This window comes from Battus philenor, unplaced genomic scaffold (assembly GCF_028537555.1).
Source record: "Battus philenor isolate CCGP_79_NKW_IND1 unplaced genomic scaffold, ilBatPhil1.0.hap1 SCAF_8, whole genome shotgun sequence".
Taxonomy (NCBI): domain Eukaryota; kingdom Metazoa; phylum Arthropoda; class Insecta; order Lepidoptera; family Papilionidae; genus Battus; species Battus philenor.
This window is the reverse complement of record NW_027181748.1, coordinates 16262203-16290050: the sequence shown is the minus strand read 5'-3', so window position 1 is coordinate 16290050 and position 27848 is coordinate 16262203. Positions and strand designations below refer to the sequence as shown.

General features: G+C 48.4%; 1 protein-coding gene across 2 annotated transcripts; it reads right to left on the bottom strand.

Moving 5' to 3' along the window:
* Window positions 1-765: 765 nt before the first annotated feature.
* On the bottom strand, window positions 766-12073 carry zfh1 (Zn finger homeodomain 1). Of its 2 annotated transcripts, XM_068775300.1 has the most exons (4): window positions 11764-12073; window positions 6156-6346; window positions 3801-5829; window positions 766-3410 (listed from the first exon to the last, which is right to left on the bottom strand). In XM_068775300.1, exons 1-4 carry the CDS (start codon window positions 11882-11884, stop codon window positions 3217-3219), a joined length of 2535 nt encoding a protein of 844 aa, XP_068631401.1. In that variant the 5' UTR covers window positions 11885-12073; the 3' UTR covers window positions 766-3216. The 2 variants fall into 2 exon arrangements, with proteins under 2 accessions (XP_068631401.1, XP_068631400.1); XM_068775299.1 differs by lacking the exon at window positions 11764-12073 and having other exon boundaries at window positions 6156-6588.
* Window positions 12074-27848: the final 15775 nt, after the last annotated feature.

Sequence of the window (27848 nt, the reverse complement as noted above, 5' to 3'; positions counted from 1 at the left end):
TTTGGATAAGAGCTTACGGTTCACACCACATTACTGTTTCACTTACGTTAAGATTTTTAATTAAGACAATTTCGGCTTCTAAAATCGTATTTCGTAGTTTGGAGGCACAAACTGAAAATGTAGTTATTAAACCGATGTTAAGTAATATTATATTCATTGTTTTTCAGAGCAATAGTGCTTTCATTAATAAATTTCTTTGAGCGCAGCAAGCACAGCTGTAGGTTATCCGGAAATGTATTTTGAAGAAAGATATTACATTCCCGGTAGTGAGGTCAGTTCCCTCTACCTAAATAGTAGTAAATAGCAAAGGTTGAGACTAACTTAACCACAATAAACTTTAATGTACCCTTGGAGTTAATCGACATCGTCGAGTCGTGTCCCCGACATATCAACCGACTTTAGACAAAATAGTTTCGCTGTGCGTCAGCGCTGCAGACCGCCGGCCGCCGCACGGCCATCGTCCCAACTCGGTCATGGTTCCCACCACAACAAATTGTATGAGCTTTGAATTTTACAAGGTCTTTAAGGAGGTCTATACACCGATTGGATAATTTTCTGTTTTCTATTCGAGTTAAAAATCATAGAAATTTATTGTTGTCATGTGAGTGAATTGCTTTCCGTTTAACTTGGTGGCATCCCGGCGAGGTGTGCTGTCCGGCGGGTGTCAGGCGTGGGAATAAATCTTCGTGTGTTCCGTTTTCTGTGTCAATTATTCAAAGCGCAAGCAAGGTCGGGGTGGAGGTGATCAATGAATACACGCGCATGTTCGCATTGAAATGTCAATATATATATTTTTAATATTCATAAATTCAATATACATCATAATATCAAGTAAAATGAATTACTATAATTTATATAGGCAATATTTTAACACATGTTAATCTATGGGCAAGTTTAACAATCTAGTGCTTAGTTTAACAAGTCGGGGCGGGCCGCAAATGCAACAAACTCGCTACCTATGGCATTAGGAATTCACGTTGGCTTACATTATCACTAGAACTATGTCGCGCGCGCAGGAAGAAACGCTCTGCAGCGCCGGCATTGCGCGTGCGACTGAACGACTGAGCGCCGCCGCAGTGCGCGATGCCGTTACATTTCAAAATAATTTCAGTACGCGGTGCGTTCGGTGCGCACGGTGCGTTCGGTACGCGATCTGTAATTCCTTCGGAAGCCTTATAATAATTTTTGGCACAGAACTTAAACCTAGAGTTCGACGGCGACGGGAGCGCTATATGGTACAGGTGTCCGCGTCTCTCTAACGTAATTATTCTTTGGTTTATCTAGCCCACCGGTAATTTGGAAGTCGCTTACCATAAAATTATAATAAAATATGAAATATTTCAAACAGACCTAATTTCATTATAACTAATTATAGAGATAAAGTATTAGATTTACATTATTGTAACACCACGACCGTCGCGCGCGGCTCCGCGCCGTGCCGGCCGGCCCGCGCGGCGCCTGCGACCGTTTACGTAATTCGTTGCATGGAAACCTTTAAAATTAACTTTACCTACTTACGAGTACGAAGTATACGAATAATCGTTAGGTATCTCTTAAAATGTATTTGCTTAGGAACTTTCTGTTCTAACATACTGCTGACGTGGCTCCGGGTAAGTCCGGTGTTATCGACCTGAGCGCCGGCCGGTAGCGGCAGGTCCCGGCAGCTGCATGTGCTCGCGCTGAACCTGCAGCTCGCGACAGGAGCGGGTGACCATTTCCAAATGTTTTGACTTCCACCGGAGCCGGCGGTGACGGATGGGTTTGCGAGCACGCAAACGATGCCGTGGAATTTATTTTACAAAAATTAAGTACAACTTTAACTACAATGTATTAATATTTGCATGTACACTTCTCTTCCGCTCACAGATAATATATAATTTTTATTAGTTATATTTTACATTCGATTTACGAAATAATATTCATCTATTACGTAGGCAACGATCACAAAATGGAAAATTTTTAATTTCATTATTATTAGATAAAGTTATTAAAATTCAACCCTTTGCGTTCAATAACCGGATCCCCTTATTGTCTCAACGCAGCCCGCCGGCGCAGGCGACCGCGTTCTATTTACAACTCGCTATGTACAAGGAACTATACACGCTAACCTTTGGACTAATCGAAAGTTTTTCAAACACGGCAGAGATCCCATACGAGTACTATGGAATGCTTGGAACTTAAGTAAGATTGTATCTATCTAAACCTTACGCGACACTTACGGGACCTTACTTACGACTTAATAACAAAAATAAATTTAAAACGCGCGCCGCTGCGCTCCGAGTCCTATTAAGTATTCATACATTCTCAAATACTGATCCGCAGCTCACTGACTCCTGTCGGACGTCGGCGTCCGAGTGCGCGGGCGCGGCTACGATTAGTATACACAATAGAGTTATCACTTACAACAGTAACATTTACAATTCTTACCGAGCGTCCCGAAACAGCCACGGGACCTTACAATAAAATAATACAAAAAAAAAAATAGGGCGAAATTTATAAAATAATATTTACCGAGTATTATGCTACAGGTACTGGCCTTCGGGTCGGTGCAGAGGCAGCGACACACTACACTAGCAATACGCTTAACATTAAAATTGTAAATTTTTGGCACTAGTCATGGCACATTTCTTTGGCATGATAACCTTATCCGATTAATGTAAATACTTTATCCGAATTTCGCTCGGAAGTTAGCGCTTAGCGTCGAGTGCTGAGCGCATAACGCCGTGCGCTGAGCGCTGAACGTCGAGCGGCGAGCTTACTGAGTAACGAAATACCGAGCGCCGAATACTTACGTGAGAAGAGTGCGCGCCGGCGACTTGTCGAGTGCGCGCGATTGATTCGAAATGTGGAAAACACGTCCTCTAACGGTTAGTTGGAGGCTCTCGCGGTGAGATGGTTGTACGACATTACGATGCAACATCACCGTTAAATTAAAGTAACTACGACAGCATACAATACTTCGCAAGGTTAAATAGTGGAATGATCATCACCGTTCCAATTTATTCCGTTAATATAATAAATTTACTGAGAGAAGAAAGGTTCAGTTCAGTGAAAGTACGTTGAGCTAGTTTTTATTTTTTTTCTAGCTCATCTAGTTGTAGCTCGTGAAGTTCACCAGCATCCAGTTACTGAATTGACGTTCAACTGAAGCGGTGACCGCGCGCCGGGCCCGCGGGCCGGCCGGCAGGTGTGGCCGTCGTCGCTATGCAGTGGTGCCTAGTCCCTGTAGGGCTTGCAGATGGCGAATCTGTGGTTCATGTGCTGGCTGTAGGAGCCCGAGTGAGAGAATTTCTTTAGGCACTTGCAGCACTGGAACGGCTTCTCTCCCGTGTGCAATCGCTTGTGTTCTGTCAGATGGTGTTTGTGCTTGAAGGCTTTCGGGCACTCCTCACACTTGTACGGACGTTGACCTGTGAAAGAGGCAATCCTTAGTTAGGTGCGCGATTGTACTGACGTCTTTTTGAGTTCTCAAGTCGTTCTTCCTACAGCTTTGTTGATTTCATATTAACAAGCAGAGAAAGAGGACGAGCACGATAAAATTATTAACGCTACTTGAGAATCCAAGAATCTGGTTTAAATAATATGTACCCAATGTTTACCTGACCGACACCACAATTGACAATAATTATGACGAGCCTATGATAAGTCTAAAATAAATAATTAGAAAGTAAATGTGTTGCCGTCAACTGTCAACAATATTAGTTATTTTTTGGTAGCAACCAAAAGATAAATAGGCCTAACAGTTGCAATTCTTTTATAAATGATTAGAAGTAGAGTATGGGCGACGCGGGCGTACTGACCTGAATGCTCGTATTTGTGCCTGGCCAGCGAGCTCTGTTTCACGAAGGTCTTGTCGCACTGGTTGCACACGAACTGGCCCTCGCTCTCCTTCAGCTCGGACTTCAACTTGCTCCTCTTGAGCAGCGCCGCGTCGTCGTCGAAGTCGTTGGGCGAGTGGGCGTCGTCCCAAGGCGCGCGCTCGAGCCGCCCGCCCTCCACCGCCTGCGTGCCAAGCGCTGGCGAACGGGCCTTGGCCAGGTCGTTGTATTGTAATAGCTTGTCCATAGGCATCACGGGGTTAATAGACATCTTTTGCGACAGAAGCCGCTTGTGACCGTTCATCAGTTCACCTGGCGAGGGTGATAATCTAAAGTCGGTGAAGGAGGAGGAGGAGCAGTTGGAATGCGAGCACGCGTTTGCAAGATGCGGGCGCTGCGGCGTCGTGCTGCGCGAAGACTTCTGGCTCAGGTTGACGGCTTCTTCGGAGTCCGAGTGCGTCGCGGAAGCGCTGCAGGTCGGCGACGGCGATGGGCTCGACGTCACCGAGAGGGCGGACCTCTTGGTGGACAAATCCAGCGGTTGATCGGATGGCACCGCCGTTTGGGTCATCCTTCGCACTCGAGCCCGGTTGTTTTGGAACCAAACCTGGACGACGCGGCTGTCCAGGCCGGTGCGTTGCGCGATCTGCTTGAACTGGTCGCGGTTGGGGCGCGGGTTGTCGGCGTAATGTTCCTTCAGAATTAGCTGCTGCTCTTCGCTGAGAGCGGTGCGCACGCGGATTTTCCTGTCCGTGTCGTGAAGAGATAACTTATCGTCGCGGTCCTCCCGGGCGAAGTCTTCGTCTTCGCTCGCGCTCACTCCGCTCTGTACGGAGGCGCGCATTTCGGCCTCCAACCTGTTGAGAGCCACGGTTTCGGCCACTTGCGCCGCGAGACCCTCGTGCTTTCTGAACAGGTTCCCACAAACTAACTTTTCGTGTTCTATTAAATCGTTTTTGTCTTTGAAAGACAGACTACACTTTACACAAACTAGATCGTCGACCACCTCGTCCTTTATCAGGGCCCGGGGCGAGTGCGGCGGGTTGGCTTCGGGCATTAGCTGGGACACGGGGGACACGTTTTCTATCTTCGGTCGGAAGAAATGCTTCGTCACCCTCGCTCTCAGAGCTTTCAACGCCTTGTCGAAGCTGGGGTCGGCGGTGTCCAAGTCGACGTCGGGAGCCGGCACGAAGCTGCGCGACTGCGGCTGGTAGTCGTTTTCAAAGTCGTCGTTCTCCGTCTTGACGGTGACCTTTTCGTCGTCCTCGATATCCATGACGAGCTCAGCGCTGCCATCGGAGCGCTTGTCGTCCTCTTCCGCGACTTCTTCTATCAGGTCCTCGGCGTCGGCCGCCGAGGGACCATTCAGTTTTGGTCTAATGACGTTTTCGATTTTTCTTTGTTGGTATTGCGTCGAGGCGATCTGCTCGAAGAGTTGACTGAGTGAAGTGGGGAAGCTGTAAGGGGCGATCCCGTTGGCGGGGCTCAGGGGCATGCCCGGCGGCATGTAGAACGGGTGAATGCCGGGCTGCGCCAGCGGTGCGCGGTGGAAAGAGCTCTCTTGCGCGGACATGGAGGCGAAGAAGGCCGAGGCGTCGCTGTATTTTGGCATAATGGGCAGAAACGAGTTCCCGTTGGGCACGATGTTGTTGTTGAGTTGCGAGGCGACCATGGCACTCGCTCGCTTGCGCGACGGGCTGCGGTCGGGGTGCAGCGCCGGGTTGTTGGGCTTTATTCGACCCATTTTAAGGTTCATCACAAGACATTTCTTGGAAGTCGTGTGGCTAGAGTAGGAGCCCGAATGTGAGAACTTCTTGCCGCAGTTGGCGCACTCGAAGGGCTTCTCGCCGCTGTGGATGCGCAGGTGCTCCTTCAGGTGGTGCTTGAACTTGAAGGCCTTGTCGCAGTCGTTACATTTGAATTTGCGCAGCACAGCGCTCTCGTCGTGGCTAATCATGTGGCGCTGCAGCCGGTACACGTTCAGGAAGCTCTTGTGGCAGATCTTGCACGTCTGGAGACAAACACAAGTTTTTGTTGAATGCAATATTCTTTTAGTTCAGTCTACACGGCGGCTTACTTCCGCGGACCGGGTTACTTCCGCGTGTGTCAATCAAGTAATTGGAACTTAGATTACAAAATGTAACGAGAACTAACCAAACCTAAGCGACGGATTGTTTCAATATAACAAAGATGTACTAAAGATCTTTTTGGAAAGCCTTTGTATGTACCACGTTAGGGCCTGTGAGCAGAAGGCCAGGCCCCGTGGTGAAATTACCTTGTGGGGTCCAAATAATAAAGCAGAGAAGTAGTCGTTTGGTATATTACAAGAGCACTGACATATCTGTCGGTATCCACCTGAGTGCTGGGCGAGTGGAGCGTCTCGTGTCGCTCGAGCTGGTCGCGCGTGGGGTAGGCGCCGCGGCACTGGCTGCAGTGGAAAGGCCCGCCCGGACCCAGCGGCGACCCGCCGCGCTCCTCCTCCTCCTCTGGCGGCTTGCCCTCGGGCCCTCCGCCGGCCAGCGGACGGACTGCGAATTCAAGTTTCTTCTTAGTTTTGTTTGGATAAAGACATCTCCACCATCGGAGATTAAATCTTAGTCTCGGTTCAACTGAAATGTTAATGAACAATGTAAAAGAAGCAATGTCGCGGCCACCACTAAAGCCCCGAGCAGCAGGGGGAGTTGGCGGTCGCTCCCGGGTTTTTGCTGTCGCAACCAATCGTGCAACCTTTCGAGGCACGCACATACGAACACCTGATATTTAAAATGGTTTCCTTTATTACATTATCGTTTTCCAAATTTAAGTAAATTGGTTTTTCAGTGTGAATTTAACAAAATGAATTAGAGAAACGATTTAACAACCAAATGCAATCGTACGGGAAATTTGGCGGCGCCAATAAACCGCGGTGTGACGGAGTGACGCTTATTTGGCCGTAAACGACGATAAAAAGGCAAACCCGCGAGGCCCGCACCGGAGCGCTTTCGAAATAAACAATTAACGCAGCGCTTGTAGTGATCGCGGTCTCAACGGTCGCTCGGGAGCGGCGGCCACGTTTCAATTCGGATTTTAAATCGAACACGTGTTTAACTACTCTGTTGCGGTTTTGTCGAATAAAAAATAAAGCCATAGCTTTGTCGCGGAACACGGGTGACTTGGAGAGTGAAGGCTTTTTTATACAATTAACGTGTTCGTGGACTTTGTGACGTCACGAAGAGAAACACTTGCAGCTCGGAGGCGGTGTGCGACGTCACAAAAGGCAAATACTGCGCGACACGTGACCTTCGCGGCCTCGGAGTAATTATTTTATTCGCAGCATTTAAGCTGAGCACGAACAAATATTCAAAATTCACAGACTATCTCAATATTTTATATAGGAATCACTTTAAGAATTATTTAGTCTATGTTTGTATCAGCATGGAGTTGAGCGTGGCTCTCGCCATCGCGACGTTTATATGTGACGTACGTATTACTTACATTTTTCTACAGACTGGATGTCGCGCTGCTGCGCACTTCGAAATACTGCTCTGAAATTGCATTGTCTAAGCGCACGCGGACACGGACGTGCAGATGTGAGCGGTCACGAAAATCTCAGCCGCGTCAAGAAGTCGGGCGCAATCAGTATTCATTCAAAAACGCGCAGAGCTCTTTGAATAAACGTTACAAAACGCGCGAGTTTAGATTCGAGCGGAAATTACAGCCAGCATTATTAAATAACAATAAAACCGTAACATTGTTCCAGCGCGTCCGAGATTTGGCTTTTGTGGTCCTCCCATTACACTTTTGCAGGCGGCAAAGTATTTGGACATGTTATTCATTTTTATTACATGAAGCAAAGACGTTATTTTATGGTCAACTACTCGTCAACAGATGGCGCTGCTACACACCCATTCGTGCGCATAAATTTAGTGGGAAGAAGCATTTTTTTGTATTGGATTTTATATGTATTTTTAGGGAAGGTATGGTTTTAGTAATTATTATTAGTTAGTTTTAGTAATTAAACTTCTGATATATTAGCTTTTCGCAAGAATTTATCAGAAATTTGTGAACGTAGAATCCTAATGATCAAGAACATAGTTATTTAAAAATTATTTAGAACAGAAAAAAATTATTATTTTATTAATGAAGCGATGAGCTAATTGCGCTATTAAAAAACAAAGAAGGAATTATACGCGGCATGACATTTGCATAACGGAGCTAACTGGTAAGATGATATCGAGTGTCCGCGCAGCTGCTGCCGTGGGTCCGGTGCGCGCAGAGCCACGCAGCGTGTTCACGTACAGGATGACCAGCGGTCGCGGGCGGCAGTACAGATCGCGGGGGCAAGCCGTTGACCAGACCGCCAGCGTGACGGCGCTCGGAAGGCCTGTTCTTGTGCGTATTCAGCGCGTCGCAGCTGTGCACAATCCCCTTAACGTGGCCATAAAAGATGAGAGTCGGAGTTCAAGCCGACAACTATAAAAGAGTTTAGTTTAGTTTAAAATTGACCGCTTTAATTTTTTTTCAAGATAAACAAGTTCGCTTGTTGTTGCCCTAGGTATTTTTTCTTAACAAATCGTCTCCGCCCCAGCGCGTACGTGCGGCCGCTTGCGCTTTGAGCGGGGCGCGCGGGACGTCGCTGCGACATTTTGTAGATTTGGTGTTGCCGGGCAGCAATATCTTCAGTAGGAGGCCGTTTTACCGCCTGTTTTTACAGGCAGAGCTGTTTCGAGGCGCGACGCGCAAACTTAATACAGAATGTCGATCTTAAACTTTGGACAGAAGCGCGATATTCCTAGACGTGTACTTCAACAAATCACACAAGACAGAAGCCCTGCGTGCGCACTCCTCCCCGACGCACGCGGACACCGACAGGATTCATTATTTGGGTCGTCAGTCACTGAGACATTAAAATATATATGTTGACTGCTGCTTGCCAGTGCGCCTACGAAAATGTACCGTGTGTCCACAAAACATTGTCGATATCCGCAGGAAGTTAGATATACACAATGTAATAAGGTATGCAGATTACTTTATGGAGTCATCGCATCTTTCTTTGAGCTATGGATATGTTTTACAAATGTATCTATTGTAATATCTAGATATTAATAGAATTGTCTAAAAACGTTTGTTTCTTAGCCTCCAGATTCATTGTTTGGTAGATTTGTAATTTCAAAAACTTTTAAAGTATATATGCATACGTATGAGTTTCTATCCCTCATTCTTCTCAGGCTACGGCATTTATGGTCCGAACAGGTGGCCCTCGCCTACGTTCAATACAGAATTTTGCTCAAAGCGTTTTTAAAAAAAGCAAATTTGTGGTCAACGTGCGCTGTCCACCTAATGCAGCTGATTGTCGTCACCCAGTGTCCCATGTCGAATGAAATAGGATCCCCCGCAGTGAACATCGAATTACTAACATTTAGTTTTTTTAAGCTCGCGAGTACAACTTGCTGCGGACATACGACTAGTATTTTTTTATGTTGATTGCATAAATTCTATTGACAAATAATTTAAATAATATTAATATAACGTTTTACCTATCAGTAGATTAATTCAATGTTCAACCTTTTTAAATTAGATAATAATTTTCAAACTATATTAAGGAAACAAAAGATTTAGGATACACAGCGAGTTGTCATTCTACTCCCCGACAGATGGCGTTACGTAAACGTATGGACCGATAACAACGGGAGATGCCTATTTTTTCTAAAGATGTTTTCGTTGTTAGCCCGGAGGGTTTTTACTGCTTCATCGGAAAATGCTAAATTCACAGAAAGGGAAGGTTCGTGAACTGAACGGGAGATGCCCTTTTACGAAAACGATTAAATAGCAGTATTGAGCCATAGGCACGAGAATAAGAAATCATTTCGTATTTTTTACACGAAAAGCAAGACGCACAGAGCTAACCACTGCTACTTCAAAATGAACATCATAGCGGTGATGTAACGCAGCGGGTCGGGCGGAGCCGTCGCCCGCGCCGCAAGCCCTGCGCTGGGCTCGTCCGTCCACCGCCGACAGCGGCCCACGCGGCGCACGCACACGCGCGCCGGCACGTCGCACAACTATCGCACGCACACGCGCGCCGCGCCCGCGCTCGCCGGCACACACGCGCGCTGCCGATTGGCCGCACCTGTGGGGCGGGGGACGGGGGCAGCTCCGCCTCGGCACTCGCGCACCGACCACTCTTTATCGTGTTCCTTAAGTAAACACTGCTTAGAGGACCTTCACTTATTTATTTTAGGTCAAATCGTTCGGAGGCTCTGCGTGGCACTCAACCACACCCGGGGAATTCGTTCGTGTTCATGTTCGTCTGACGTCCGCAATCCTGCTTTGGGTGATCGTATTCCACCAAGGGTTCGACGCCTGCGTCTCGCCTTCACAAGCACACATATGCTTGGCAGAGCGGTCGCGGTCGCGGGGGCATCCCGAGGCATCGCGGGTTCTCTTGTGTGCACAGCATTAGTTCGAGCTCGAAACAATTGTTACTCGTGTCGTGTCGTTGCAAGCGTTGCAGCGGGTGGTCTCGCGCGGCCGTTGCGGCCACTTCACGACTGCTGCGTAGTTAACACCGTCGAGCAGCGCGCGCCGCCGGATTTTCATTTACGAGGGTTGCTTTCCTTTCTTATGAAAATATTCCGTCGACGCGCTGGACTTAGCGACGAGCTCTCTCAAATGTCTCCCGTCCGCTGCGAGTCCCCGCGCGACGTGAACTAATTTTATTTGGAAAGGATGTGATACAGTCGTAAGAACATTAGCGAGCGGGAAACAGTGAACCGGGTTATGGGTTATGTTTTAAATGACAGCGCGTTGTTGGTCGCGGACGCAGAGTTATCCTCGAAGTCACTAACGTGAGACGAAGGCACTCGGCGCCGGCGGTCGGAAATATGCAACGTGGACGAAGTGAGACACCCGCACGCGGACAAGGTACGTGCACAGCCGCGGGGTCCCGCGCCGCGCAAACAGTGATTAACAAATCGTCAGGCGCGTGTTTGCAGACGTTAATGAAGCCGTTAATTTGTTTACCAAACAAGTGATTAGCGCGGAGCGGCCCGCCGTCCGCACAAAGACACTCGCGTCGCACCGCGTTCAAATTTATGTGATGCTCCATCTTCAGCGAAACAACTGACGCGGATCAGCTGGTCCCCGGGCACCAGTCACACCGCGACACGACGCACCGCAGTTAACTTTGCGCACAACTCAACTCATTTAACGCTTAAACGTTCGCGATACGTCACCTGCCGCGGCCCGACTGCGGCGCCGAGCGACGGAACTACAACTCCACTGTACTGTTTCTATGATGTTGGTGCTGCTGGCCCTAAGGCTTTTATAGCTTCATCTGACATGAGCTCACGGTACAGAAGGGTTCGTGAACTTTATACAACTCTACTAAACTCTGAACTATTCTATACATATTTCCGGTTTGTATTCTGAGAAGCGCACTGACGGACTACGGAGTGCACTGCCTACCGCAGGCGGTCACACTCCGCAACGACACTCAAATTCACGTGTAGAGCTGCACGTCCTATAGCTCGTGAGCGAGTAGAGCTCACACCTTGCTGAACACGTTTCACTAGTAATTGTGACGCGGCGGCGCTCGCGGCCAGGCGGCGCTCCGGGAAGGATAAAACAAAAAGCGGAAGAGGAACAGAAAGCAAAAACTTAAAGATCGCGTTCGGCGCTCTGAGTTGCTCTCGGGCCCGCGAGTGAACGCGTGGTGGACGGCGCATCAGCTGTTGCGGCTGCGACCGTGCACCAGTCGCCGCTCGAGCTTCGAGCTCTTACCGCTCCCTTTCAGTTCGAGCAACTTATTTTTATGTACCTCATAGAAAATTGGCTGCGCGCAAACTTGACGGACAAGTTTCGAACGAAATAAACAGATATACATACGGCAACGAAAAGTTCCGAAATAAAAATAAAATAAATAAATAGAAAATTGCAAATAAAAAGGAAAGGAAAAGAAGCTTACTGAGGGCCGCGAGCCGCCTGGCCGAGGTGGTGGAGGTCGGGACCTGCTTACTCCGCATGTCGAGCCGGCCGGCCGCGCGTCCGCGCCAGCCAACTCCCATAAGCGGGCGCTGCACTTTCATCTAGCACGTCACCACACTCGCGGGCGCGGCGCACCGCGGGTACTCACATCGGCAGGCGCCCCATACGTTGGCCAGGCTCCACAGGCGGTACGAGTAGCTGTCACCATAGCACCCGAACATTTCATCGGTTCGCGCGACCATGGCCCGCGCGCGCGGACTGCGTGTGACTTGCGGCGCGGCGCGCAGCGGAATGAAGCCGGCCCGCCTCTCGCCCCGCCCCGCCGCCGCCGCGCCCCGCGCCCCCGCCGCCCCCGCTCCGCGCCGCCGCCCGCCGTCACCGCGCCCCACCTCCCCGCTACCTGTCTCTATCGTGCGGCCCGCGGCACCCGCGACGGATACCTGTCCGCGGCCACGACGCGCCGCCACTATTTCGCTCACACGTTCCCACTTTTATTTATAAAAACTGTTTTGGTATAATCGCAAGTCGCAATTGCTGCCTTACGCGCGCCGTCGTCGTCCGGCCGCCTCGTAGCTGGTGCGGCAGCGCTGCTCACTGAATTAACTGAAGCCGATCACCGGATTGAATATTATTACTTCACGTGTACAGCGAAACAGATCGTTTCACGAACAGTTGCAGTCGCTTGTAATTTTCAGTGACGCTTTTTGTCACTAGATGGCGCTAAGCGGCGAAAAGTCCATCGCTGACACTGACAACTACACGTGTACGTAAACTTGTAATAATGATTGGTTAACGTTGTTATTGACTTTATTTTTTGGACTCGTTCGTCGCTTGCGTTACTTGAGAGAGTATCGGGCGTCATCTAGCGCGGGTGACCCGTTTGCGAGTGCACCTCTAGCCAGTAGGTATTTGTGGTGAACGCGGGCCGCGCTTGTCTATTTGCCGCTTTACTTTGTTTTTATATGTTGTTTATAGTTCGAGCGGTGAATAATTGTTTACGCCAAAGTCCTTAACCATAATTTACTACTTATCTCTTTTTGTAAAGTAGAAGCGATCGAAGTACTAGTCGGCCACGTGAGCTCCGCGTAAATCCATAAGTTTGAGGACACGACGAGCTGTTCCCCGCAGCGCCGGTGTACCTGACAGCCTGGTGCTGTGACAACTAATTTATTTAACTAGAGGTCATTCTACTGAACTAGCGAGGGTCGCCCCGTACAAGTGCCCCAGTAGCTATTGCCGCCGCTGTTGGGGGGTACAATATGGACCTTGGATATTTTTATTCTATTTTCCATTTTAGATTGTCTATACTGATGATTTGTACATCATCAGAAGGATGATAGACGAGCACAATTTGCTGGAAACTAAAATAAACAGAGCTCTTTTCAGATGGCACAGCTCGCCCGGATCACCGGCGCGCGCGCGCCCGTAGGCCGCGACAAACTGATTCGGGTTTGTTTTGATGAACTATTTGACAATATTGTTTTGTCCGGTTTGTCCGTAACTTTGCATTGATTAAGAGAACGTGCCAAGTTTTGTGCCGCGCAGGCGATCACGTTTGCGCTCGACGCCTCGATGTCCGCAGCCGTTCTTCCAGAAGCCGCAGCACACTACTCTCCAGGCGGCCTCAACAGCCGACAGAGCGGAACACAACAAACAGCAGTGACAGCGGTGAACAGCAAATCAAAAATACATGGAGCGCTTTAGGCTTCTTACTCACATAATATCTTTTATACGCGATGATATTGTACGAGGTATTAGGAATGTTGTTTAGAAAGCTGTTTTGTTTGTGATTATACCCTTCTAAATGTTATTGCGGTTATTTATTTTGTATTTTATTGTACTTTATTATTATAGTGCGATGGCTGGGCCGGCGGGAAGCGGTGTCATGGACCCTACTTGGTTGCAGTAAGATTGAAATTGGCTCACCGCTCGCTGTTTCGCTCGCCGCAAGGGACGAGGTGGGCACGCAACGTGTCCCACACGTGGACAGCCGCGTGCATTGTCGCCGCGTTGCATTGGCTCCTTTGTGTATTGTTCCACGGTCGCAGCGCTGTGATTTATTGCGCTTTACTGCCTCGTCAGGTTCGAATCCCCGCCGACGATCGCAACTTACGGTGCGCGCGCGCATTACTGTCTGCGCGCTGAATGCCGCTCGGCTCGACCCGGCTCTTGCAGCTCAGTCGATGCCGGCCCACGCGGCACGCGCTCCCCGGACACGCGCAGCGGACAGGTTGTGCTTCGTGCTTAGAATTGACTGAGGCTAACATTACACTTAGACACTTAGATTATTTGTTAAATACCTAATTATCTGTGTAAACACTTGATATACACGATAGATGAAGTACTTTGAAATTGCAGACACTTTTCGGCAAATTGACAGTTTTTAAAAAAGAGTGTATAAATAATAGAATTGCTAATTTTACACACAGACACACAGTTTCCTCTCAGAGATAAGTATCACACACACAATCGCGCTGAGCCGGTGCATACTTCACTCAGTTATAATGAAGTCGATATCACTTCCGGTTTTTTAGTAGGACGGCCTCTTCGTGAAGTTCTTTTACTTTCGTGTGCAGCGGCGACAAGTTGCAGCGCAAGTGACCTTTCCTAACCACGCGGCGCGCATTGTGCAGGAGTTGTATGTACATTAAATAACTTGCCACGCAATACGCGTGCAAACAATACACAGTGCCTGCGCAGCGCATGCAGCGGCGCGGGGGAGCACTGGTTTCTTCATGACGACCGCATCGACTGTGTCATTGTTGTTGAGTATTGCTATAGTTGTTAGCTCGTTAGCATTCGTAGTTTAACCGGGATCGCGGCGGCGGAGCGCTGGAGATGTTTGTCTTCTCAGATGTTAGGCGTTTCACGTGTTTTTTTCTTCAGGTGGTGATGCGGGACATGTTTTTGCTTTTGTGTTGTTCCGTGTGGAAACAACTTTGTAACGTTACTCGCGTGTTCGTTGGGGAAAACCGTGAGGTATTGCGTCCGCAGCGCAGGTGCTCGCGCGGCCTCGGCTGCGGTTTGCGGCCGCGGCGATATCGCGCGCCGGCGCACCTCGTCGCCGCGCGGTATCCTCGACAGCTAATGGACGCAGCGCGCGTCCTGCTGACAAAACAACTTACCTTTGGAAGAGCTCTATATGTTATTTTTCATGCCTGACAGTTAGACATATAAACCTAACGCTTGCATGTGAACCCTGTCTACGTGTATAAAAATAATATTTATATGTGGATGAAACAAAAAGTAAAAAAAGTGTGTTAGAGCTGTAAAAAGGTTTAGACTAAAGGCATTTGTCATATACATTCAGATTACAATCTATAATCATTAATGAGCGGACAAATACTACTGTGATTAAAAAAAACGTTAGGCAGCGGCAACGACGGCGTCCGCCCGTGGGGTGTTTAAACAATTGGACAATCCGGAACATTGGTTGCGACGGCAGTGCGCGCGCGCATCTGGCGAGCGCGTGCGGCGCAGGTAAGCGGGTCCACCTTTAATTAGTGAAGATTGCCTCGTTCCGTTGCGCAGCGCGCGCACCGCCACGTGCTCGCGTCCATTCATGTCTTCGGAACCGTAAAATCGTTTGTCTCGCTAACTGGTCACTGCTAACAATATTAGTACAGTTGTATTACTACGTAACTATAGTCGGCCTTTGAAATCACCAACGCCACGTTCATGAGTTTGAACAGTGGTGACCCATGTGCTAGGGTCCGTGGCTTGCTGTGAGAAACGTTAACGCATTCCCCTGGGCGGAGGGAGGCTGGGCGCTAAAGGCACTTAGCGTAAATCTGTAGAGTGACTGCGCAGGGTTTGTCAGGAGTCTCGACTTGAGACATTAATTTATTTAGGTTACCAGGCTACCTGAAAAGGCTGAAAAAATTGCGGCCGCTGAACTGATAGACCACATCACGGACTGGAGTGATTGAGTTTTCGGCACTCGATCAGCTCGATCCCTGGCTACCGCCGGATCGGTGATCGCTGCTCTCTTGATGTATATAGTATAAAAAAATTTGGTAGCTTTGTCGGCTCCACGAGCGACCCGCGTCACAGGCGGGCCCGCGATCTGTGCGCAGCGGCGGCGGTGCGGCCCGCACACTGCGCGCCGCAACGTTTGTTCCAGTTCCGTGTGCATTCCTGTGGGAGCCCTGTTAAATATAATGACGCGGTGAATGGAGAATGAGCGCGCCCGCAGCAAGCACCGGAGTGAATCCAATCAATAGCTTCCCTTTAGTAAACATTGTTAAGACGGCATGCGCTAACGAGTGCAATAACTGTTTATATATTTAAACTTACAGAATTAATAACGAACCCGTAGCTTCTTTTGCTTTGCCGGTGGCCTTATGTAGGCACGTGGGCACGGGTTGTGTTTCAGCTTCATAGAATTGGCGACACGTCGCGAATGTGCAGTTGTGGTTACGTACACGTAAGGCTATAAGGAACTATGTCGTTGCTTCAATAAATATCTTTATAAAAATTGTATTGAGATAATATTCCTGCGATAAGCGCGACAGCGAATGCGCTCTCACACTCACACAAACAAACAAAACGGAAGCAGCAGAGGGCCACGTTTATTGCCTCTCTTGGTCGTGAGGCTCCAGCCATAAAGTGTTAACGCTTGCTGACAAACACTTCAACATGCCTTCTGAGACATTTGAGTAAGTTATCTTGGAAAAAACTGCCAGCCGACCACCTGCTCCGTTCATACCATCATAAACATTGTTATTATGATTGTTTTTGTTTATCTCCTAAAGGTAGCGCTCGCATCTGAACTGTCCGCTGCTCGCCTCGGTGATAGTGCTGAGTCCAAGTTTTTAAACGTTAGAAGTCTTTCATCGGTTTCACATTGGTTGTGTCATCTGTTGTAATAAATTTTTTTGTTATTTATTTTTGTTGCGGGAATTACTTTCAAATTTAACCACGTTCAAATGTTTATTTATTGTCTATATGTTTGTTACTAATTACATTAATTAAAATAATTGTGTTAGTTTTAATCTCAAATGTTTTAAAACCATACTGCTAAGTATTATGGATCTGCCTTTAACACGTGCTAGACTAGTGTTTGTCCACAAGCCTCAGAGACTGATCGTGCCGCGGCGCGCAGCTCGGTGCTGCCCCGCGACATCGAATCACTGATGAGGAGCCCCACCGGGTGACCCGTGTCCAGTGCCGGACGCGCTGCGGCCGACTGATTGTTGTCAGTGCATGTTAACAATTGTAACCACTACACGTGCTCACGTTTCGGTCGCACGCGGAGGTGGAAGCCGCGCGCAGCCCTTTGGAGTACTCAACCTGCATCCATCCGTGGTTTGATGCGTGGTTATAGATCAGGCATCTAATTGCAGTTAATTCTTATTGTTGCACCAGCAGCGCACCCTGACGCAACACTTCGCTCTTATAACAAGCGGTGTAGGGACCACTTTACCCTAGAAAACGAGAGGCGACAGCACGCCGGTGCCAGATGGTCTGCGGCCAGGGCTTCGCGCAGGAAGTGTCAAAGTGTCCATTATTAGGCGTGAGACACACCGCGCAAGGATGCGACGCTGTAAATCGTTTGTTTGTTAGAAAAACAATAACAAGGTACAATGCGGCGCACATCTGGCGCGGCCGCCGGAACTGTTGCCGATAGCCTTTGTGTGTCGTTTGGACTCAACCTGTTTTCAAACGAGCTATAAATCTATATCTCTGCGGAGTGCATAGCCAGCACTTGCTCTGCACAATAACTCTGCACCCATTGATGAAGCTTACTTCTTTTGTTATGCGACAGTGCCTCACGTGAATTATAATCTGCCAGCCTGTACGAATTCGCATGTGCACATAATGTACACACTCTATACACGCGAGCTTATCTATATTTCGTCACGTGGGAAGATAAAAATCCGAGCTCAGGTGTATCATCTCTGCGTATGTTTATTGTGGACTAAGGCTTTTTCTAAACACACAATTTCGCTACTGCCTTCTGAGTTCGGATGGGTGGAATGTAATGTCACCTAATTTATTATGACAAAGTTATATTCATCAGTTTGGCGATGCAGTAAGTATTTTTATTTTTCTAAATATCTGTTTAAGATTTTCAAGTCTTTCAAAAGTTTCTTTTATTGTTAAACGAATGATTAATAATTAGAAACACTACGCGGATGACAATAAGCGCGGCATTCACAGTAACTTTACATGTTTTTTGTAGGAAAGTCGCTGTTAACATTTACAAAACACCTTAATCTTGACCTCGAGACTGAAGGGAAAACTTGAATTAAAATTACTAGAAAAATATCTTGCCAACCTTTGATGGTAGGCAGCCAGAGAGCTGTCCCGTGACCTATGATACACTGGGTTAGGTGTGCATGTTGGACGTGAGCCAGTACCCGCGGGGGTGTATCGCCGCTGTGTCGTGGTGGCCACGTGAAACAGACACGAGCTGTATGCCAGTGTGCGAGCCCGCGCATTGCCTCAGCGTGGTGTTCACTAACTGAAGTATTTGGCCACCGCGTCGCGTCAAGTCTGCACGTGTTCCCGCAATTTCGACTCAACAACCGTAAGCTAGCATCTTAACGTCGTAGTTCCGGTGTGCTCCGACTGCTTGCAGGGAGCGGACGCGCAAAATTCTTTATTTTAATAATCTTAAACGACAACGCATTGTTCAACGGTGTTACTTACCAACAGGCGTAGGCGCACGTGTGCGTTGGGTTCGTGTGAACAAATGCTTTGTCGTACCTTTTTTTCTATAAAACAGATGGAGGCATTTGTCTTTAAAATGATTTTTTGCATTATTTACACGTTGATACTGAAACGTGCTTACGAAGCTTTGTCAAATATTATTCAACTTGATTGCGGCCATCTGCGACAATGTCTTACGTGATGAGTTTCTTCACCGTCCGCGCCGGGGTCACTGTATTGGAAGTGACCTCTAAGAAGCGGACTTCGGAGCCGCGAGCAACAGCTACGAACATTATCAAACAAAGACCAAAACGTTGGAAAGAAACCTGTCGCTACTGTTCCGTGCTACACGATAACCTGGGATATACTTCTGTTGTGCATCGCTAGCCGCTGATACACGATGCTGCACGATACATTATCTAATAACTTTCTTTTAATAAAATTCACTCGGGGAAAGTCATCAGGGAAGAGACCCTTTTCGCGGCTCTCGCTCTTACATCGCTTAGTCTTTTACAATGTAATAGGGGACACCTTGACTTGTTTAAATATAACAGCTCGCCGAATTTCTTTAAGTTCGATAAAGCCTGAAAAAGCAAGTAGCTATCGATACCAATCGTGAATGAATATAAAATTTTTTGGTGGATAGTGATGAATAGCTACCATATACTTTTTGGGCATACAGATTTTGCGAACGGAAGTGCCGGTGCGCTGAGTACTCCGAAGCTCTGGCCTAGGTCTCATTAGTATTACGTTGCGTTAATTTCTACAGAATTAAGAGTCCGCCAGTTTTAGTTCACTTGCAGACACCGCGCGGAAGCTGGGCGCAAAGGTTCCCAGGAGCGGTCTCTCGGCTTGACGTGTCACTCATTACGCGTCTAGCATTCCGGTGCAAAGGAGCCCGAAAGCGTTGAATATCTACTTCGCATCGGAAGAAGTAGTGGAAGATACTCCACCAACGCGTCTTTTTGCGTTTTAAATCTGCCGTTACCCGGCGACATCTCTTGTAAGCTTGTGGTTTGATGGAACAATGATCAATTTCCCAGAGGGACTATGTTACATAAAAATAGCGTAGGAAGATAGATAGAGTAGGATGTTTGTGTCGTGCGTGTGTCGTGCGGGTGTCGTGCAGGTGTCACGGAGGCCATGCCATGTGAGCCATGTGCTGCTTCATGCGGCGTGAATCGTTAAGGCAGTTTCGCCGACCGTGAAGCCTTATTTACAACGGTTCGTTGCTTTTTATTTGGCTTTTCGTTTCTATTCTTTGAAAAGGCACGCGCGCGGTAATAGGCATGGTTTTAAAGCTGTTGAAGTTTTTCCTTCCAATTATAAGTTTTGTCACCGTTTATGACCAAAGCAGCCTGCGGTGAACATGCAGATGGTGACGCTGTTCTTCAATTTGCAAATTTGCTTCCTACGAATAGACCGTCGCTGCTTATTATTGGGTGAAATATGTTCTTTTTTACTGCAGAACGAATAGAAACGGTTTGAAGTCAGTCCACTCGGCGGCGCGGGCGGCGGCGCGGGCGGCGGCGCGGGCGGCGGGCGGGAGGGCAGGCGGGGCCGCAGGTGGCCGCAGGCGAGCAGCGCGCGCGTCGCGTCGGCGATCCTTCACCCGCGGCCGCTTATCGGCGCGATAACACACACTCGCGCGCCATTGACGTCACGCACCTCGCTGACCCAGCCTCGGCCGCGGCCCCGATCCGACGCGCGGCTGCGACGCAGTAGCGCCGACAGCCGAGCCAATAACCTTACGCGATAGCGTCGCGTTTGTTGTTACTTTAATCACTATTTTGGCACCTACTTCACAACTGTTCCCAATCACAAATTAGATCCGAGTATTTTTTGCAGCATTATACTTTGATCCTCTCAGTGGACATAGGATCGAAAAATTATTTCAGCAATATTTCTAAAATGTCACTCAGTGCTTCGCGGCGATCTCCGCGGGAGGCCTGTGTCTTAACGGCTGCCACGATGATGATGTAAAACGGCATAGCACGTCTGTGTTTATTGTTCGGCCGAGCTCACGTCGCATTGTTCATTCTCGTGCAAAATGTTTTCCTATATCCGCAGTCCAAATACCATTCAACTTCGGATTGAACACAGCCTGCAATTTATGTCTTCGTGACAACACGGACCAGAGAACATACAAATGTTTTCTGGTCATTCCTACTTTTGTTTATTAGGTATATCAAGGTATATCAATCTTCAGAACTGAGACCCACGACCGTGACTAGTGGGGTGTGGGGGTAGAGCAGTCACAGGTCGCAGGTCGTCTTCCCCGGAGCCGCGAGCCGCGGCGGTGCGACGTGAGGCCGCGCGACTCTGCAGCCACTTGCAGCCGGCACCGGGGCAGCGCGTGCACTCGCTGCGTACTTATCTGATATCTACGAAATAAATCGAACGTGTAAACAATGAGTCACAAATTACCATGAAGTTTCCACTAACGAATAATAGTGAACAACAAAATATATTTCAAATACAACAAAGTAAAATGAAATCATGGAACGACTGAATGATCAAAGATTACTTTGTGAAACTTTATCACCATTATCGTTTCAGTCGCAGGAAGTCCACAACTGGACATGGACCTTTTCCATAAATTTCCAATGGAAGTGGCCTGGATACATCGCCTTCTGCGCAGACTGCGATTTTCTCATTCCTAATTCGATCTTGTAGAGAAGTCTCTAGCGTACTCCACGCCTCGTTGAGCGACCTTGCCAATGAGGCACGGTGTGGAAGACCACGTTTCGGTACAGAAATTAAAAAAAAAAAAACTAAAAGATGTGAGTGTTTTTAGCAAGTGAAATGCAGTCATATTGTTATTGTATATGAGTTCAAGCGGAAACCAGTGAAATGATCGCATTATCATATTTTAAATTGTTTGCGTATTGTTGGTGCGCAGCGGTGTAACATTACGTGTTTATGAGTGCGGTGGTGAGGTGTTATTCTGATCGATCTTATTTCATCAACTACCTAAGGAGTACGGGACTTTGCACGAACACTCCAAACCACGTCCACTCTTTTGCGAGCTGGGCGCGCCTAGGGTCCATCCCGCGGTAAACTGCGCCGGTCGGAGAGAGTTTTATGCATTATTGCAAGTATTTTTACTTTGCGTTTATGAATTGCATTGTAAAATTCCTTTAGTAAGGATCATTTGTATATTACGATCAGCTCGGTACAATAAGCAGCTGCCCTAATGCACTGCCGAGCTGTGCGCTAATGGCAGAAATGTGCCTTGCCAGTGGTCAATCGCTGAAATGAAAATGTTGATTTAAATAAAACCGATACATTCTACACTAATATCTCTGCTGCGACAACATAACGTGAATCATGCGCAGATGTGATTACAATAAAAACCATTTACCTACAATGTGTGTTCCCCCCGCCCGCTTCCCGCGTAGGTGCAGCGGCGTAATTAACTCGGTATTAAAAAGGTCAACGCTTAACGTTGCTTATCGCGCTAATAAGGTAAGAGCCGTCGCACGGGCGCGCACACAGGCGCGGCGGGCGCGCACACCGCGGCGCTCATTCACGGCGCGCGCGCAGATACGCGGCCGGCTCGCGCGCGCGTTGTGTGCGCTTATCGCGGCGCTGCGTCCGCGGCGGCGGGCTCGTGTTACTTCACCGGAGCGCTGTTGTGCGCTAACAACAGCACCACATGGAAAATTTCCTGTCCGTTTATCTATCACGTTTTTATTAATTACGTGCAGACCGTCACATTACTGAAATTTACTCTTTGTCTGCTTCTAGCCGAAATATGATTGGCCGACGTGGCCGTGGCACGAGCGGCCGCTTTTGTCCAGTAAAAGTCGCAGTGTTTCTATTGACCTTATAAAAAGATAAGAGGTATCTAAAAATAAATTTCTACTTGGCGGAAACTTTGCAAAACGTCTGACGCAATTCAACGTGTGTTTCTGTCATCGCGATGAACCCAGCGCGTACTCTGTCGCATTAAATTCAATGTTTTACCCGATCAGCTTTCCGGCGCCACCTCGTCACTCTTACCTAGTGCTACCATGCAACAAGTTCTCGAAAGCATATTTACGTGAGTATATTTGCAGTCAGTAATAGCGCGTAAACATAGCAAGCGGGACGCAAACAGACAGGTTGAGTTTTCGGTATAGGTAATCACGTTTCAGTGCTGGCAATCAAAGCTGCTCCATTCGAATAAATTCATAAGACTCTACATGGTTTCAGTTGCCCCAGATATCGCACTCTCCATTAACATCTTACATTTACCATTGTTGTATAATTAGATAAGAGAACGAGACAGAAGAGTTAATAACAGATACCAAAGTACTATAATCTCGGCAGTTCAATATACAACTTGCACTTTTTTCATTTCGGAAGGAAATCTAGGATTGCACTAGACAACCTGCCCAGTAAGTGGGAGGACGGAACTATGTGGAATTCCTACCCACTACAACATTCCGGTGGTCGTCCTTAGCAATCCGGAAGGGCAGGATCTGTTACAGGACGTGTAAGTGACTCTCAGCACTGTGTCGAGGCACATGTTAGGGGTCACTTTGACCAGAGACTGTCTTTTGGAATACTATTGTATGTCATACAGAATAACATACCCGGATCCTCTTGGACTTCGTGCGTACGGTCGAGTGTATCCTGACAACGAAAACAGGGAGAAGGAAGTTAGAGAGAGATTGCTCTTTCCAAATTGATGTTCAGTTGTTTTTATTGAATCGTTTAAACGAGGGCGCGGCGGTTGTTCCAATCTTTGTAACGTCTGCCGATTCGCGTCCTACTTATTATCGTAGCGCGGGCATTTGCATAACAATAACAAGGAGGATTATTGATGTCCCCCTCCGTCCCGCCCCGCGCCCCCGCACGCCCGGCCGCGCCCCCCGCACACCGTCCGGAGCGGCCCCGGCACAAACACAAAGGAGACTGAGGTTATTTATAATTGCTTACGAGAGATGTGTGGCGATGCATGAACTTGTGTAAGTATCGAAAAACGCTATTTTTTATCGGTTGTATTTGTCAATCATAGACTCTAAGACGGATTCACAATCATAACATTAATGTGTATGATAAGATGCGTTTGCGTTTAATGTATAAAAACTTTTCGTTTGTAGTAAACTGTTGAATGTTAGTGACCGTCGCGATCACCGTCAGCTGCCGGAAGCGCTCGCGCCCGCCCGTGACCGGTGCCGCGCCTGCTGCTTCATTTTGTTCCGTTTTCATGTTTGCTCTGTATACATTTCGTGCGGAGTGGAACAGGATAATTTGACGGAGCGGCATCGGCGTGCGCGCCCCGCGCCGTCGCCGCATGCAAATGTCCTCGGTGCCGGCTATGACGATAAAGTATGGATTATTTGTATTTAGCGACTGCTCTCTTAGCTCTTTACAAATTGCGCGTTCCTTTTGAATGCGAATGAGCATATTGTGCGATTGCGGCCGGCGCGAGATCACAGCCATCCTGAACTATGTGCGCTACGAGCGGCGGGCGGCGCGACGCCCGAAGTGAGCCCACAACCCACCGCCAACACAGCTCCTGCTCGCAGTCGCGACGTCCGGGTACAGGACACATCGCGGCTGCTTGAAGTACGCGCGCTACAATAATTAATACATTAGCCATCACAATGAGTACTATGAAGTAGTTAATGCGAGGTGCGGTATTCTTGGGACAGCTTTAGTTATCAATCTAGTACGAATATCGGATGCCCAGCGCTCGATGGTGGAAGTAAAGTCCCAACTCTGCGCTCACAGCGATCAAACACTAGTTACGGCGTTCAATTAATTTTAAACGCTCGCTACAGCCGGGGCGGGTCAAACGCGAACTTAGTTGCTTAAGTGGAAAGTTTCGCAGCGGACTGCGAAGTTAAAGCACCTTTCATCGGCCGATCTAATTCAATTAACAGCCTCCGTAGCGCTCCGCCACGGTACTCCGACACGCGGCTACGACGCAACGTGCTACGAGTGCTACGTGACTTCTCCCGATTTCTGGGTAAAATGGCTTTGTAAACAGTGCAAATGTTGTTGTCGGCGTTTATTGTTATATTGTGTGACGCTTTAGATCCGAGGTAACGATGTAAATATGGCGAAACGTTCATTAAAATGATATGACTACACGGTACCAGGAGAAAGTCACTGCCGATTATGCAGTCGCTTATCGTTGAATATATAAGATATCATCAATGATCAACTAATGAATCGTTCTCTCTGGATAACAATTGTATCCACAGCGTCGCATGTATTTGTCACAATGCGGGTGACCGGGAGGCTATGAAGCCTTGTTGCTAGATCTCAATATCTTAAAAATCTCGTAATCACTTATGTATCCAAATTAGTTGAGTTAAAGGCGAGATGCGTGCGGCGTGCGGCGTGCGGCGAGGGGCGAGGGGCGAGGCTAAATCAATGTTTTCAATCAATCCGAGCCCGGCCACAACTGAACTTCAAACTTGGAAATTAATCTTAAACAAACGACGGACGGGCCGCACGCTCCCGCCATTAAAATTCCGGATTCCCTTTTCGCGGGCGAGCGTTCACCGGCGAAGGTGTCCGGCGCCGACAATAGCACCGCGCTAAATCACCGGGGAGCCGGCCCGGGTGCAATTCCGGACCTAATTCAATCATGATAACTGCGCTCCCGGCAGGCGCGGGGATAAATTGACCGCTCAGCCTTTGCCGCCAGGGTTGACACAAGACCGCAGCGTTCGTGTGTTTTGCAACGAAAACATAAAAGACGAGTCGGCGCGGCAGCAAGCATCCCTGCGGTGCGGTGCGTGCGGACGCGCCGTTAGCTCATCGCAGTGTCGTCTAACATGCCTCCGTCCTCGTGCAGCTGAATATAACTTTTAATTTATTAATATCACTCTCCTGTTAACTCCACACCATCTCGTAAAGATGTCACCTATTTTTCTGACAGTCTATTTTTGGTTAATTTTGGGTTTAAAATGTATTTTGTACTGCCTTTGGCAAGTGATCAACGGAGCGTTACTGCAGGATACGTAAAAATCGTATTTGTATTGAATTGTCAATGTTTCCAACATTATGAACATAGTTTTCATTCCGTCGGACTCCTCGCCCCAATCGGCGGGGGACTCGCTGGCGTAATGGTAACTAATGTAACTGATTGCGTAGTAGCACAAAATATAAACGCCAGACTCTTCTTTTGTGATATTTTTGTAGATTTCCTTTTTTTTGGAAAAATCAAAAGGTATTCAGCTCTCTCAAGGTAGGACAATCTTAGTTTCAATATTCACTAGATGAACAACCCGTTCCTGAAGGCTTGCATTGACAGTAGGACTTTAGTAATCGCAGGCAAAGTTATAGGCGAGCGCACAGCCCTATTCCGAAAGAAAGGGTAGCACCTGGCGGGCGCGCGGGCGACCTTGCAGCGCCAGATAACAATTGAGAGTCGCCGCTCCGCAAATTCAATATTGTGAGGTGACGCAGCCGCCCGCCCCCGCCCCGCGTCCACCGCCCGCCCGCCCCGTGTCCGTCGTTAAAGGGGATATAACCACTTAACGGGAACCAAAGTCCAGTTGCAATTGAATTTGGAAACTGTCTCCTGCCGTCTAAACATAATTGAATAACCTGACGCGCGCCCGCGTCCGCTGCGAGTATTACAAGCCGAGGCAAATTAGTAAGAAGGTAGCTGGCCGAGCTGCGTGTCACGCGCCGTGCCTTATCAGCGGGCGGCGGGTCTGCCCGGTCCGGCATATTAAACGCCGATTAACCCACCGGCTCGCGGCGCACTGATTTATGTGAACTATTAAAATCTACGAAGGCACAGAATTAATTGCACCACTTGAGCGGCGGCCGCCTTATTAATTGGGGCCCGGGCCGCTGTTTGCCGCCCGCCCGCCCGCCGCCCACCGCTCCCACGCACGATGTCCGATGGCTATCGAGGGCACTACCTCCGCTTCCGATTACACGCCGTGAATAATCATATCGGAGTCGATTGTGATTCTAATTTCCGAGAACGGACGGAGGCGCTTAAAATTCAGGCGCGGGGTAGCGCGGGGTAGCGCGGGTGCCTCTCGGCCCGTCCGGACAAACGAAAATTATTGCGTAGGTAGCCGCTCGCAAAGTTTGCGCATTTGCATTTAAATGTTGGCACGTTAAAATATCACCTCGTCGGCGAGGTGGAGGTCGCGAACAAGTTATGAACAACAATTAGCGATGGTTGCGGGGGTGCGTGAGGGCGGGCAGCGGGCAAGGGGGGGGGAGCAGCTACACGTGTCGGAAACTTATCCGCTCCCAAATTGTTTTCGCGCGCTACGAGCCCCGGCGCCGGCGACAAGGTGTACCGCGGTAAGTGATTTGTGAAAATGTTTCCATTTCATTATATTTTAGCGCACATCGTGTATTTCTGTGGGCTACGCGGTGTAATGTAACACGCAGTGTAGTAAACACGCGTAAGTTTGCAACGAGGAGTAGATGACAATAATGGATAAAATAATTCACAACAGAGATCTTCAATAAACTTGTTTCTAATAATGCATCAGTTTTGTAGACGGTATTCTATACACGATCTGATTTCATATATCAACCAGAGTTACCATCGAAAATGTAACTCGTTTCCACTTGACGACGCGCATCGCACCGCCGATACAGATGCGATGAACACCAGAGATACGTAAGCTGACGACGGCCTCACCTCAGCTGCCGGCCGCGCACCGGGCGCCGCGCGGAGCGATGCCTTCGTAAAAACCCAATTCGACTATTTAGATCATCTCAGCTGTCCTTGTGTTTTTATAACCAATTTCTTCTGAACCTTACTTTACGCCAAAACATATCTTATCCATACGAGATAAGGACGTGCTATAGTTTCCGCAGGTGCGGCTGGCCGCGAGCGAGGTGCGGCCGAAAAGAGCGATAAGCTTTATTAGCGGCGGGCGAGTTCGCCGAGGTCCGAGATATGGCCGCCGGGGACACGACGCGGATATCTCTGAGGTCCCCCAATCTTGGCTCGCAATGGCTCATATAATCTACACCGATTGCGTTACGAGCGGTTGGCTTTCTTTTAAAGAAGGCCAAACGCCGCGTTGATCGCCGTGTCTGACGTTGGAACGAAGAAAAAAAATAATTCATTTCGTACGATTCGTAAACGATCATTAATATCAAACAGCTGTAATTGCTATGTCACGCCTCGTGGCCCACACATACACGTGAACAGCGCGAGTGTTTTCACACTGTTGTTGCGTAATATGTGATGAGGTGTAATGCACGAAAGTTCCTGGCTTCTCGCTGCAGTGCGGGCACGTGCACCGCCACGGCGATTCTATCTGCCGCTAAACTGCCATCAGCTTCTGAGTGCGAGCGAAACAGAGTTCATTTTTGCCTCGCTCTTTCTTTGCAATATTAGTGAGTAATTACATTAACATAATAAGCGTACGTGTAGCGGGATTGTTATGACCGTTGTTTGTGCATGACAATCAGCGTCTCGAT